The sequence below is a fragment of the Neoarius graeffei genome, chromosome 9 (genome assembly GCF_027579695.1).
Source record: "Neoarius graeffei isolate fNeoGra1 chromosome 9, fNeoGra1.pri, whole genome shotgun sequence".
Taxonomy (NCBI): Eukaryota; Metazoa; Chordata; class Actinopteri; order Siluriformes; family Ariidae; genus Neoarius; species Neoarius graeffei.
Window position 1 is genome coordinate 92,632,539 of NC_083577.1, and position 16,064 is coordinate 92,648,602.

Consider the following 16,064-nt stretch of genomic DNA (forward strand, 5'->3'; position numbering starts at 1 on the left):
GAATCTGTCTAAAAGCTTCAAAAATTATTTGGACTTTGAACTCTGGCATCTTGGATACGAAGGAGCCCAAAGTGAATACAATGAAGCCATGATCTCCAGAGCCACTCACAAACTCCTCCAGCTCCTGCACAGGAAACAGCAATCAGTGTCTTGTTCATCAGAATCAACCTGAGAGCAAAGATCATTCAACATAAGATAAGATCATTCAACATAAGATAAGATAAGATAAGATAAGATAAGATAAGATAAGATAAGATAAGATAGCCTTTTATTATCCCACAAGGGGAAATTTACATTGTTACAGCAGCAAAATATATAAAGAGAAAAAGATAAGGCAGTGAAGGAGTAGTGCAAAAGTACCAAGTATACAAAAAAGGATATATATAAAAGAAATAAACTACAAATTTAGAGATAAAAAATTAACAAATTTGCATAAATTAAATGGTTTGCAGATATATAGTTAACATAAGTGTATTACAAAGGTGGTACTGCACGTGTAAGTATTGCACAGGTATTATTACCAGTATTACCCAGATAGTACTGCACAAGTGCCCCTTTTCCACCAAAGCAGTTCCAGGGCTGGTTCGGGGCCAGTGCTTAGTTTGGAACCGGGTTTTCTGTTTCCGCTGACAAAGAACTGGCTCTGGGGCCAGAAAAATTGGTTCCAGGCTACCACCAACTCTCTGCTGGGCCAGAGGAAAGAACCGCTTACGTCAGCGAGGGGGGGCAGAGTTGTTAAGACCAACAACAATAATAAGACCGCGAAAGATCGCCATTTTTAAGCAACGAGAAGCAGCAGCTGTACAAACGTGAAGTCATCCATTATTATTATTGTTGTTGCTGCTGCTTCTTCTGTGTTTTGGCTTCAATATTCACGCCAAGCTTTATGCAAACGTAGCGATGTAACTGACATATACAGCGAGGTAACTGACATATACAATGACGTAACTGATGTATACAGCGATGTAATGACGTGGCTTCCCTTAGCACTGCGAGCTATGGAAAAGCAAACTGGTTCTCAGCTGGCTTGCAAGTTGAACGAGTTGTGAACCAGCACCAGCACTGGCTCCGAACCAGCCCTGGAACTGATTTAGTGGAAAAGGGGTATTGTAGTCAGTCTATTGCACAAGAGCCATTAGAAGGCCCAAAGTGCAGACTTTAGTCTGCAATGAAATCCCCCCCAAATGTGTGAATAAGTGTAACATACCACTAACTGCCTCCCATTATTGTGTAAAGAAGCCTAATTATTGAGCTGTGTCCCTGTCAGCACCCCACCCCCACACACAGGATATTCTGCAGGCCAGCAACTCTGATGTGCCCTTCTGTAAGAATCACTGGCCATAAAAGGCACACACCAAAGGCACATAACCAAAATATTTGCCATTTTTCCACTATAACATTTGTAACAAAAAACGTGCTGGCATTTGACAAGGGCAAAAGACAAATTGTGTTACCTGAGAAATAGCCTCTGATGTGCCCTTTTGTAAGACTCAATGGGCATCATACAATTTAGATTAGATGAAGGAAGGGAGGGGAAGGGAGAAGGGAGTGTTGTAAAAGGTGTGAATGTTGTGGGCGAGAAACAATCATAAATAGGGAATGCCTGGCACGCAGACCCAGACTTCACAATGTCACAACCAAGGCAACCAAGACGGATCAGTGCTCAGGAGGCTTTAGCAATTCTACAGAGCATGTCGGACTGTGAATCTGATGGTGGAGATGTGGACCTCGCATTTCAGAATGAAAACGTTGTCACCGATTCGTCAAGTGATGAGGATGCGACTGCTCTTGCACCAGTAAATCCTCCCCTCCAAAGACGCACCAGGAGACGGGTGGTCAAGTATGTGATTGAGCAGGACAGTTCAGGCACAGAGGCCACGTCAGATGAGGAGGGAGACACAACGCATGTCAACCCCCCTTGTAATTAAAAACAAAAAATTGCAGATGTGGGCATAACGCCTGGATCCACAGAGAAGGCGAAAGACGGCTCTGTGTGGTTCCACCACAAAGTTGGAGACTTTCCTGCTCATGAAACTCCACAGACAGCATTCAATGGGTCTGGAGGGCCAACAGAGTTTGCAACACGCAAAATCATGAGTCGCCTTCAAAGCTTCCTGTGTTTGTTGGATATCAGCATGTTGTTGACCATCAGAGACTGCACAGTTCAGGAGGGCCATAGAACAAATCCCAGCTGGCAGATGAGTGTCTTCAAGCTGATGGCATTCCTCGCAATCCTTTTTTGAAGGGCTGCCAAGGGCTACATTGGTGCCATGCAACTCATGTGGGCCAATAGATTTGGCAACCCAGATATCAAAGCCATAATGCCCCGTAACTGCTTTCTTGAAATAAAGTGGTACCTTTGCTTCAACAACAAGGACACCCGCAAGGAGCGCATACAAACGGACAAATTTGCAGCAATTTCAGATATCTGGCAGCGGTTTGTTCAGAATTGTGTGTCGTCCTACAGTCCAGGGCAACATGTTACCGTGGATGAGCAGTTATTTCCTTCAAAGGTTCGTTGTCCCTTTCTGCAGTACATTGCATCCAAGCCTGACAAGTTTGGAATCAAATTTTGGATTGCAGCAGATCTGGACACAAAATACATGTGTAATACCATCCCTTACTTGGGAAAAGATACCACTCGTCTGACGGGAGAGAGGCTGTCAGAGAATGTTGTTTTGAAATTGATGGAACCATTTTTGGACCAGGGAAGGACTGTAACTATGGACAATTTCTTCACCTCTCTGTCTTTGGCTAACAGACTTCTTCAACAAAAAACAACTCTGCTTGGCACCATCAACAAAAATCATCGGGAGCTACCAGCAACTGCAAAGGAAACCTTGGGGCGCCAGTTGTACTCCACACAGGTGTTCACATCTGGAAGTGCCTTGCTGATGGTGTTTGCAACAACAACAACAAAAAAAATCTGTTTGTCTTCTTAGCACCATGCATCAGAAAGTGGAAATTGTGGACACCCAAAACCAAAAACCAAACACTGTTGTTGATTACAACCATTTCAAATGCGGCGTTGATATCATGGACCAGAAATTACACAACTACTCGGTGCATGCAGGAACACGGAGATGGCCCATGGCTGTGTTTTACAACCTGCTTGACATGGCTGTCACAAATGCACGTCTTGTACACAGCTTGTACAGGATCCAAAGAAAGTCACCAATTATTCATGCTAGAGCTTGCAGAGGAACTTCAAAACAGGCTTTTGCAGGAAAAGGCACAAGGGGAAGAACACAAACAGCAGCGTTGTGAGATGAGAGTTTCTCAGAAGAAAAAGACAGTGCCAGGTACACATACTCTGCAATAATAACAGAAGCACCGAACTTTGTGTACGCTGCCGCAAATACACCTGTGGCAAATGTAGGAAAGACTCACCATGGGAATGTGGAAACTGCTAGATGGGACAACTGTATGCTACATTTCTGTGCTTTGTATAGCCTCCATATGTAGTGAGCCTGCTTTTCTTAGTGTGAAATAAACATTTATTTTCTTCCTGAAGTTATACTGTCTGTTTGTAGTTTTTCCAAGCTGAAATTGTGTTTTTGGGGCACTAATTCCAGTCCTCTGTCCTCTGACATTGTGAGCTTGACAGAGTAAATTATCTTTGAAATTGGGGTGTAACCTACAACCAAATTACCATTCATGAAGGATTTAGTATGTCCCTTCCTAAAATGACAGGCCATTATTAAAATAAGTGTTTTTATGACAAATAGAAAGCGTTTCTCGGATCAACTGGCAAAATAAGGTGAATGTGTACATCTGTTTGTTGGCTAAATAAAATATAAAATGAAAAATGGTTACTCTTAGTACAACATACACAACTCAACACACAGTATGTTGGGCTGATCAGAGTTCATTCAAACAGCAGTTTGGCCTTTGTCATTACAGGCAGCAACCTCAGTGGGGGGTGGAGTGGCTGTTCACAATACAGTGGAGACAGTTAGCACCTTGAGAGGAATACACAATTTTTTGCAGAGGGGAGGGGGCATGCAGCAGAAGTGAAAATCTCTGGGCCTGCTAGTGTTTAACAGTGTGTAGCTAGCAGTTTGCTGTAAAGTACTGATGCTGATAGTCAGTGCACACAGTATATGTTCAGAGGGGTTTCTCTGGATGTAGAAGTGATCTGGACAGTATTGTTGATTATTGTGAGGAGCGTCTGGTGCTGTGCTTGGTGAGGTGCCGGTTGTACAGTCCCACAGCAGTAGGGAGGAAGGAGCTGCTGTATCTCTCCTTAACACACCACAGATGGAGGAGCTGGTCACTGAAGGAGCTGCCCAGTGCTGCTACTGTCTCCTGCAGTGGATGGGAGGTGTTCGCCATTAAGGATGACAACTTGGCTAACATCCTCCTCTCTCCCACTACATCCACTGAGTCCAGTGCACAGCCCAGGACAGATTCTGCCTTCCTAATCAGTTTGTTCAGTTTTTTCCTCTCTGCTGTTGTGATACTGCTTTCCCAACAGAGAACTCCATAGAATATGGCTGATGCCACCACAGAGTCATAAAAAGAGTCCAGAAGTGGACCCTGTACTCCAAAGGCCTTGAGCCTCCTCAGCAGATGGATTATGCTCTGGCCTTTCTTGTACAGGGCGTGTGTGTGATCAGTCCAGTCCAGTTTATTGTTCAGATGAACACCCAGGTACTTGTAGCTCCTAACGATCTCAATGTCCTTTCAACTGAATGTTCACTGGGGTAGGTGAAGAGAACCTCGTCCTGTGGAAATCCACCACCAGTTCCTTGGTTTTACTTGTACTGATCTGGAGGGAGTTCCATTGGCACCAGTCCACAAAGTTCCTTGTCAGTTCTCTGTACTTGCCATCATTGCCATCTAGGATATAGCCCACAATAGCAGAGTCATCAGAGAACTTCTGTAGATGACAGGTAGTTGTATTGTATCTAAAGTCTGCAGTGTAAAGTGTGAACAGAAATGGGGCCAGGACCATCCCCTGTGGAGCCCCTGTGCTGCAAAGAATGGTGTCTGACACACAGTCCTCTAGTCTCACATACTGTGGTCTGTTTGTGAGATAGTCCATAGTCCAGGGGTGTCAAACCTGATCCATAAAGGGCCGTGTGGCTGCAGGTTTTCATTCCAGCCATGCAGCAGCACACCTGACTTGGCTCATTCAATCAACTGAACTGTCTTCACACAGTCAAATACTTGCAGCCACACCCACCCTTGATTAAAGGGTGGGTGTGTCAGTTGATTGAATAAGCCAAATCAGGGTGCTGCTGCATGGCTGGAATGAAAACCTGCAGCCACACGGCCCTTTATGGATCAGGTTTGACACCTCTGCCATAGTCCATGAGGTAAGATGATAGTCCACTGCTGCGCTCTCCATCTTACTCCTCAGAAGAGTCGTCTGGATGGTGTTGAAGGCACTGGATAGATCAAAGAACATTATTCTAACAGTGAGGAACACACATGCTTTATGGTCACTATACTAACCACATGAACCATCTGTACATATTCCTGTAACCATGGATCACTCAGAGATTCACTGCCGTATCAGCAAAACTGCTTAATTAGACAGAACTTTCTTACAAAATAAATAAATGAACAGAAAATTAATGTGCTCGCTCTAATATGTTATGGTTTCTATAGTAACAACTCATTCACAAGGATGATTAAGATTTCTGGAAGGAGTCTCCAGTGTCAGCACATTGTCAGAGGTGAAGCTGTAACTCTACCTTTGAGTTTATGCTTTGTGGTTTCTCTCTAACAAAAGACAAGCTACTTTTTTGTCTTATGAACTTTGAGAGAGGGCTGGTGAGGGAACAACTGTTTATAGCTGCTATAATGTGAGTGAGAACAGGATCTAACAGATAAAAAGCATGACATGTCTGTGGCAGCAGGGCCATGGCCAAGCATTGGTTTGTGAATGGAGGGCGGGGTCTTGGAAGGTGAGTGGCAAAGTCAATGCACCTGTTGTCAATTAATGTTGCGTGTGTGTTTGTTGCAGTGACAATGGAGAGTAGAAAAGAGGGAGAGAGTGAAGAGAAGGGAGCTCTCCCAACCAGAACACGTGTGTGTCTGAGTAGTGAGTGAGTGAATGAAGCTAAAAAGCAAAAGTATTGAAAATAGTGTGAGTGAACATCATCTCCTGCCTGCCATGCTTCAGTACTCCACCCACATCAGGGCTTACTACAGTGGTGCCAAAACCTGGGATATTGAAGGGAACCACCCATGGAGTCCTCCCCATTCAAGGACCTCATCCATGCCCTCACTACCACCCAACAAAACCAGCATAAAGCACTGATCGCCCTCTGAAAGGAGCAGGAACAATGCTTTGAAGCCTTGATACTGTTAGGGTTTTGCTGGGGATCGAACCCGGGTCACTGGTGTAGTGATCCAGCAAACCCCCACTAGGCCACCAGGGGAATGATTCACATGTAGAGGAGTGAGGCAAAAGTAGAGTAGAAAAACAGTTTATTTACAATATTTACAATCCAAGGCAAAAACAAAAGTATAATCCAAACGCTCAGAAGATAACCAGGAAAAAAACAAAAGTTCAAAGTCGAAACAAAGAGCCAAAAACCAGAAAAGAAGAGGCAAAAAATACAAAATGTTCAGAAGATCCAAAAATGGTAAACACAAAGTCCAAAAAAAAAGTCCAAAAGAAAGCAAAGTACAAAAACCACAAAGACACAGGCGAGGAACACAGAACAGAGGTTACTGGAGCTAAACATAACAGCACAAAGACTCCATGACAAGAGGCTAAACTGAGGAAGTATATACACACACAAAACTAAATGGGAAACAGGTGACACTAATGAGGACAAACAGGCAATCAACACAAAACACAGGAACAGTGGCGGCCTCTAGAAGCCAAAACAAACATAAGATAAGGAAATAACAGCGGCCTCTAGAGGCCAAAACAGTCCCAGTCCTAACAGGACCCCCCTCAAGGAGCGTCTCCTGACATTCCCAGGGCGATCCGGACGGGCCAAATGGAAGTCCTGACAAAGTTCCTTATCTAATACATCCCGAGCGGGGACCCAGCAGCGCTCCTCAGGGCCATAGCCCTCCCAGTCCACCAAATATTGGAGCCCACCGCGGACCCGGCGGGAGTCAAGCAGGCGGCGCACAGTGAACACAGTCTGACCCTGAAGGATGTGGGGGATTCCTAGGGGCAGGGGCATATGTGGACGACAGTACGGGCCACAACAGGGAAACATGGAATGTGGGGTTGATCCTTAGCGTCCGTGGTAACTGGAGCCGGTAGGAGACAGGGTTTCCCCTGCGCACAACTTTGAAGGGACCAACGTAGTGAGGAACAAGCTTGCGATTCTCCACCCGCAGCGGAAGGTCCTTGGCGGACAGCCAAACCTGCTGCCCAGGGCGAAAAACGTGGGCAGGCCTTCTATGGCGGTTGGCCTGAGTCTGGTTTGACCTGGAAGTCTGGATGAGGGTCCTCCTGACCTTGGTCCAGGTCTTGCGACACCGTCTCACATATTGGTTGACCGAGGGCACCCCAGAGTCCTCCTCCTGGTCCAGAAACAGAGGTGGCTGGAACCCGAATCGGCACTGGAACGGCGACAGCTTGGTGGCCGATGACTGCAGGGTGTTGTGGGCATACTCTGTCCATGGCAGCCAGGTGCTCCATGATGTCGGGTTATCCATCACCAGGCCTCGCAGGGTGGTTTCCAGGTCCTGGTTGAGCCTCTCCGTCTGGCCATTGGACTGGGGGTGGAACCCAGAGGAGAGGCTGGCAGTGGCCCTGATGAGCTTGCAGAAGCTGTGCCACACTTGGGAGGAGAACTGGGGCCCCCGGTCTGAGACAATGTCCTGTGGGAGACCAAAAACTCGGAAGACATGGGTAAATATATTTTTGGCTGTTTCAAGAGCAGAAGGAAGTTTGCACAGTGGTATGAAGCAGCAGGCTTTGGAGAATCTGTCGACAATGACCAAGATGACAGTGTTACCTTGTGAGTCTGGAAGACCCATGACAGAGTCTTTCTGTTAGGGTTTTGCTGGGGATCGAACCCAGGTCGCTGGTGTAGTGATCCAGCAAACCCCCACTAGGCCACCAGGGGAATGACTCAAGTGCAGAGGAGTGAGGCAAAAGTAGAGTAGAAAAACAGTTTATTTACAATCCAAGGCAAAAACAAAAGTATAACCCAAACGCTCAGAAGATAACCGGGAAAAAACCAAAAGTTCAAAGTCGAAACAAAGAGCCAAAAACCAGAAAAGAAGAGGCAAAAATACAAACGCTCAGAAGATCCAAAAATGGTAAACACAAAGTCCAAAAAAGTCCAAAAGAAAGCAAAGTACAAAAACCACAAAGACACAGGCGAGAACCACGGAACAGAGATTACTGGAGCTAAACATAACAGCACAAAGACTTCGTGACAAGAGGCTAAACTGAGGACGTATATATACACAAAACTAAATGGGAAACAGGTGACACTAATGAGGACAAACAGGCAATCAGCACAAACACAAAACACAGGAACAGTGGTGGCCTCTAGAGGCCAAAACAAACATGACAAGATAAGGAAATAACAGCGGCCTCTAGAGGCCAAAACAGTCCCAGTCCTAACAGATACTGGCCCAGCAGGAAGATTGCCAGGCATTCCGGCATCTATTCACATCAGTGGGCTCCTCGACTGCCACTGCAGCAGACCCTCCCCATGTCACCCTCATGAAGATGGGGCCGCACAATGATCTGGAAGCCTTCCTTGCTCTCTTTGAGCAAGCAGCTGAAGCATGGGGGTGGCCAGCTGAGCAGCGTGCCTACTTACACTACTGACTGGTGAGGCACAGCTAACTGTACAGCAGCTCCCCACCGACAGCCGGCTCGTATATGCAGACCTGAAGTGAGCTATCCTGCAGTGTCTCGGCTGCTCCCCGGAACAATATCATTAGTGCTTCCAGAAGCTGACACTGGAGGAGGTTGGCTGGCTATTTGCATTTGGCCAGCAGCTCTGGGACGCTTGCCAGTGATGGCTGACGGCGGACGACTATGAAGACGCAGGGATCACTGATCTGGTGACACTGGAGCAGTTCATTGTGTGCCTTCCGGAAAGAACACCAGTGTCATCGCCCGGTGTCACTGGCTCAAGCCATCGAGTTGGCGGAGGACCATCTGGCAGTGGTTCCAGCAGCAGGCGGATGTGTCACCTCTTCTCTTTTTCTCTCTCCTTCTCCTTCCCCCCCTCCCTTCTCTTCACATCCCTGCCCCATTCCCCTACCACAGAGATGGGGGCCAGTTCCCCCCAGATGGCCTGCCACACCCGTGGTGTCCTCCTGTCTTCTACCCCCAAGGTGAGTGACGCCTATAACACCGGTGCAGAGGTAAAGCCTGGGCTGGTGTGCTGGCGCTGCGGGGAGCCCTGGCATCTCCAGTGTCAGTGTTCCATGCTGGAGATGGGAGCTGTGGTCTGGATCCCCAACGCACCAGAGACCGCCCCTGATCAGGCCGGAGTGTATCATATACCGGTGAGTATTCAAGGGGATATGTATCATGTGTTGGTGGATTCCGGGTATAATCAGACCTCAATCCACCAAAGCCTGGTGCAAGGTGAGGCATTAGGAGGAGCACAAGTGGCAGAGGTGGACAAAGTACCCAACTTCATTACTTAAGTCAAAGTATAGATCCCACTGGTCAAATGTTACTTCAATACAAGTGAAAGTTGTGCAGTTAAATTTTTACTTAAGTTAAAGTACTGAAGTACTTGCCTTTAAAAATACTTAAGTATTAAAAGTACATTTTCTGTCAATGCATTGTTGTATTATTGCCACAACGCTTACAAAACCGAATCCCTCTGAAGCAACCAACTGCATTTACTGACTAGGTTGTAGAACCTGTAGAATAAATGCCTAGTAGAATGTTACAAAATGAAACACAACTGAACTGAAAAAGAACCACTGTCATTTTCATTTATTTTTATTTTAACACTCCTCCCCAGGGACTCCCTAAAGTGAATGACGCATGAAATGGAATGACAGCTAGTGATTTGAACAATAAATGGTCCCTTGTTATTCAGATTCTTATAAATGGAATAACGATTGAAATGTAGGTGGAATGACATGCTTTCAGCTCATGAAATGGAATGACATTGTTTCTAAGTGGAATGACATACTTTTAGGTTATGCTATCAGTGATATCACCTTTTACAAATGGAATGACAGTGTTTCCAGGTGGAATAACATACTTTAAGCTAATGTTATCAGTGATATCACCTTTAACAAATGGAATGACAGTGCTTCTAGGTGGAATGACATACTTTGAGGCAATGTTATCAGTGATATCACCTTTAACAAATGGAATGACAGTGTTTCCAGGTGGAATGACATACTTTTAGGTTATGTTATCAGTGATATGACCTTTTACCAATGGAATGATAGTGAATTTAGGTGGAATGACATACTTTAAGCTAATGTTATCAGTGATATCACCTGTTACAAATGGAATGATAGTTTTTCTAGGTGGAATAACATACCTTTAGGTTATGTTATCAGTGATATCACCTTTTAGAAATGGAATGACATTGTTTTTTTAGGTGGAATGACATACTTTAAGCTGTTATCAGTGATATCACCTTTAACAAATGGAATGACAGTGTTTCTAGGTGGAATGACAATGTTACTTTGAGGCAGTGTTATCAGTGATATCACCTTTTACAAATGGAATGACTGTGAATTTAGGTGAAATTAAATTTCAGGTTATGTTATCAGTGATATCACCTTTCACAAATGGAATGACAGTGTTTCCAGGTGGAATGACTCACTTTAAGCTAATGTTATCAGTGATCACCTTTTACAAATGGAATGATAGTGAATTTAGGTGGAATGACATACATTGAGGCAATGTTATCAGTGATATCACCTTTAACAAATGGAATGACAATGTTTTTAGGTGGAATGACAAACCTTTAGGTTATGTTATCAGTGATATGACCTTTTACAAATGGAATGATAGTGAATTTAGGTGGAATGGCATACTTTGAGCTAATGTTGTCAGTGATATCGCCTTCAACAAATGGAATGACAGTGTTTTTAAGTGGAATGACATACTTTAAGCTGATGTTATCAGTGATATCACCTTCAACAAATGGAATGACAGTGTTTCTAGGTGGAATAACACCTTTAGGTTATGTTATCAGTGATATCACCTTTTACAAATGGAATGACAGTGTTATTAGGTTGAATGACATACTTTTAGCTAATGTTATCAGTGATATCACCTTTTACAAATGGAAATACAGTGTTTTTAGGTGGAATAACATACTTTGAGGCAATGTTATCAGTGACATCACCTCTAAAAAAATCGAATAACAGTGTTTTTAGTTTTAGGTTGAATGACGTACTTTTAGGTTATGTTATCAGTGATATCACCTTTTACAAATGGAATGACAGTGTTTTTAGGTGAAATGACACTTTGAGCATATATTATCAGGGATATCTCCATTTACAAATGGAATGACAGGGAATTTAGGTGGAATGACATACTTTTAGGTTATGTTATCAGTGATATCACCTTTTACAAATGGAATGACAGTGTTTCTAAGTGGAATGACATACTTTAAGCTAATGTTATCAATGATATCACGTTTTACAAATGGAATGACAGTGTTCCTAGGTCTATCTTTCAAGGATATCTAGTTGGGCCAAGAGGTGGACGGTTTCATTCAATCCAAATAAAGCTAAATCCATACAGTTTAGTAGGAAAATAAATAAAAGTAAATAATCACAAGCACCCTGGCTTAAATTTACATAGTAACTGTTATTGGGACACTCACATAAACTCGATCATTACGAAGGTAAGTCTGTTAATTAACTGTTTGAGAAGCCTCAAATATCGTTTATCACGTAAAAGACTCGAGCTAATTTACAAATCATTTATTCTACAAGTTTGTGATTATTGTGGTCTAAATTTACAGAACTGAGACAGAACTCTTACTTTTATACAAAAGGATATGACATCAACAAGGTACTAAGGGGATGTGCATCACTTTCAGCCTCTGAACTTATCAATTTACAAAACTCTGTCTATGTATGCCTTATAAAGTCTGGTGAAGTCATTTCTTGATGAAATATACCTATTTATAAACAGAAGTCGAATGTAAAGAAGTAATTGTACATTATATATTTATCAACTGGATTGTAAAACACTATTGTTTCCTTTGTATTTACATATATGTATTTCTGTATTGGAGCGGCCTTGAAATAAGCTCCATGGAGCTTGTTGGCCAATCCATTCATGACTTTCATGATTACAATATGTTTAAACCAGATAACAATGTTATTAGATCAGAAGGTATCAATATGAAAATTAAACAAAAGTATAAATACACCCCTTGAATCTGTTTGAAGTGTTATACAATTGGAATAACATGTTTTGTCAAGAAATGTTTAGTTTTAAAAAGATCAAAGAAATCAACAGTTTCATCTGTGATCAAAGATGACATGGCATATTAAAGTTTCCTCACTTTGGATTGAGGAAATTTGTACAACAGTGACTTTTGATACTTTTGTATGTGGCATGGTTTTATTTGGACTTGACAATTAAATACAAGACTTGTGGAAGAAGCTTTAACATCTGAAAGCGCATCATGTGAAGAGACAGAAGGAAGTTCCTGACTTCCGTTCAGTGCAACGTCCACAAACTGTTGAGAACCTAAAGACACAGAATTCATAATGGATTGCGGTAAGTTTACACTTTAAAATCTATCTTGTTAATTAAATTATGAGTGCGTATTGAAAGCTGCACAAACTTATTTCACCTTTTTTAATGTTTTTAGCTCATGAATCCTTAAAGACCTGATTGGCTTATGGCATGGCAAGTCTTCTATTATCAATCTGTCTTTCCCTCAAAATGTTACTTTGTAAATATCAAAACCTAATAAATACATTTAAGCTGAAAATATGTAATATTATAGATTAGATTTTAGGAATGACAAATTTTAGAAATCCGTATTATCTAATGAAGGTAGAGTATACTGTTTCTGACCAATAAAAATTAGGTACCCAAAGTTCAACACCATCAAAACCGTTACAATATCTTTATTAACAAGAATCATCAGAAGATAACATATCCCCCCGGTCCCAGCTTATTCGAATGGTCACTTGAATGCCAAGATACACAACGTTTCCATGGTAATATTCAGAAATTCCAAAATATCAAAAGGCACCATTCAAACTAAATAATAATCTTTTTATAATTAGGTCAGCTAACTGAAGAGATCATAGACATTTTCCAGCTAATTTGCCATATCATTACTGTAGGTGTATATCATAGTTCCTGACTTAACATTAATATATCACAAAATCTACTTGAGATAGAAGGATCAAGTTTGTTCTGCTGTGACATCAAATGAACCCACTATCAAACAGGGGTCCTGGGTCAGCCAGTCAATCTTGAGGACCTATGAATTCTGATTACAGAAAATGTACCAGGAAGCTTAATACCCAAATATTCCCACACAATATAAATTATAAATGGAGGGACAAACAGGCACATTGGCAAAAAGATATGCATTTATATACACGTGATTAGCATGATTCATGTATAATCTAAATAACATTTACATGAATATCAAATTATCAATTATTATTTTAGGTGACAGCTGGTCTGCTCGAACCCCTGCACCATTCCTTAAGAATGTTCACTTGGAATACACACCTGGTCAAGTAGAAACAATTTTGACAGAAGCACTTGAAAAGCATAAAGATAAGATAATCCAAGAGCCACCAGTGACACCGATAGGTGGAGATGTCTTCTTATACAAAGCCATCACAAAGAATGAAAAGGAGAAGGCAGATTTCAGATATGATCAGTATAGATGGATATCCAAAGGTTCAAACAACCACAACAACAGAAGGAAGAAGACAAATGTCATCAAAAGGTACTATTACATTAAGGATCCTAACGGAAAAGGGAAAGATTCACTTACAGGTTTCAAACGTCATGTATTCACTCTTAAGGAACACAAACATGAAGAGACTCAAGACTTGTTTCTCATTCATTATCTTGGAGATTCCGGATTGGCAAAGAACATCCCGCATGGGAATTCGAAATCAAATACAAGGGTATTTATTCCTTCAAAAAGAAGTGTGTTAACCAACATTCTTGGACAAGCTGGCTCACAGAAGACCCCACAACAACTTTATAAACATCTTCACGAGAACTCTGAAGACTGCCCTGCAAAGCTTATCCCGGTCAGTTGTCCGAGAGATACTAAACAAGTGGAGAATGTACTGGCCAGGAGCAGAGCTGAAAACAAGTTGTGCCATGATGAACTGTTCAGTTTGTACAAGGCAGCATTACATACAAATGCAATCAAGAGGATAACCTTGTGGCCAAACCTTTTGGTATATGTTGGGCATGATTCATCAATTCAACTAGCGAAAGAGCTTTTGGGAATCAATAGAAAGGACAAATCACTTCGGCAACTTCTTTCATATGACACAACATTCAATATTGGTGACTTTTATGTATCACCCCTTGTAATGAGAAATGTACTCATGGAGGGAGATCCTACTTTTCCAGTTATGTTCCTTTTGCATGAAAGGAAATATGAGAAAGACCATGAGGAATTCTTGAATGAAGCCTTGCAGCTGATTCAAGGCGAGAGCTTCCCAAATATCCCCATCGTTACAGACAGGGAAAGAGGCATCACAGATCCAATAAAGGGCAAGTTCAAAGGTCTTACAAATATCCTATGTCGAAACCACATCCTAAAGGATATTGAGATCTGGGCCAAAAAAAAAGGTGGTACAAAGGATGATATTAAAGTTTTGAAGGACCACATCGAGCGTCTTCTTGACTGTGAAACAAAGGAGATTTTTTTGGACACGTATGAAGATCTTCGCAAAACATGGACCCAGGGGTTTCTGAGTTACTTTGATAACATCCTCAAAGATGACATGATACACCATGCTTGCAAATTCGTAACGTCAGTCTTCCCTGCGTTTGCTGGTGATATCACTGCAACAAACAACATCAGTGAATCCTTTAACAGGATTCTAAAGGAAGAAGCAAATTGGAAAGAGTGGCCTGTTGATACAATGGTTTTGCTTTTGTATTATGTTCAAACTTTCTACTCCTATGAGTTCCAGAGAGGACAACAGGGCCTTGGTAACTGGCATCTAAAAGAAAAGTTTAAAGATCGTATTAATCTGGTGCAATACTCTGATCTGCCAAGATTCAAATCCTTAAAAGACATTGTTGGTGCCATCAAACATGAACATGTAATTAGCAAAGGTGTCGAAAAAGGAGTTTCATCAAGAATGACACAAAAGGCTCTGGCAAAAATGTGTGTTGAGAATGGCCACATAGGGTTTTCTTGTCAGACATCTTCCTTCACTGTTCTGAGTGTAGATGGGAAGAAAGTTGAAGCAGTCCGCTTGTTTCCACAACCTGCATCCTGTTCATGTCCGTCCACAGGTTTGTGCTACCACATCATGGCTGTGAAGATGGCAGTTGGGTTGGAAGATGGCAATGAACAAAGAAGGAGCTACAGTCTTTCTGTTATGAGGAGAAGGAAAAGAGGTAAAGAGACAAAGTCAGGAAGAAAAAAGGCAAGAAAACATGACTATGACTACACCGTGAATCCAGCCCCTGACTCTCTTCTCGTCATGGAAGATGAGATCCCGACAGCTACGTCCTCTCCTTTTAGGCTGTCGAAGCACCTTCATGAAATGGAGCAATCGCCTATTCATGCTGATGTGACACCAGACCAGTTTGAGGAAATGGACATTGATCAACCAAGCCAGAGGACCAGCACGCCAGGACTATCTACCTCTACACACCGCAACCCTTGGGATGAGGACGCAACACCGGTCCTTCTTCAGCTACAGCACTGCATGGCAACAGCTCCGGCATACATCCAAAATGCCCTGTCGACTTTGGATGACAGGCAATGGTTATGCAGTGATGCTATTGATGAGAGTATTCAGGGCATTTTGACCTCCTCATCCAGTCAAGATGTATGTCTGCTCTGTCCGACCTACATCTACCAGTCTGTAGCAATGGATTCGTTTGATATTGCCTTTACTTACCTGAAACAAAACGATTCCCTCAATAAGGACATCCTCATCATACCTCT

At 42.6% G+C, this 16,064-nt stretch overlaps 1 protein-coding gene across 1 annotated transcript in view; it reads right to left on the reverse strand.

Moving 5' to 3' along the window:
* LOC132892088 (UDP-glucuronosyltransferase-like) overlaps positions 1-16,064 on the reverse strand; it is a 74,091-nt gene that overhangs the window by 8,912 nt on the left and 49,115 nt on the right. Inside the window, exon 2 of the mRNA XM_060930474.1 lies at positions 1-124. This exon is cut by the window's left edge and continues 8 nt beyond it. Within this exon, the coding sequence (XP_060786457.1) occupies positions 1-124 (124 nt within the window). The remainder of the gene's footprint in view (positions 125-16,064) is intronic.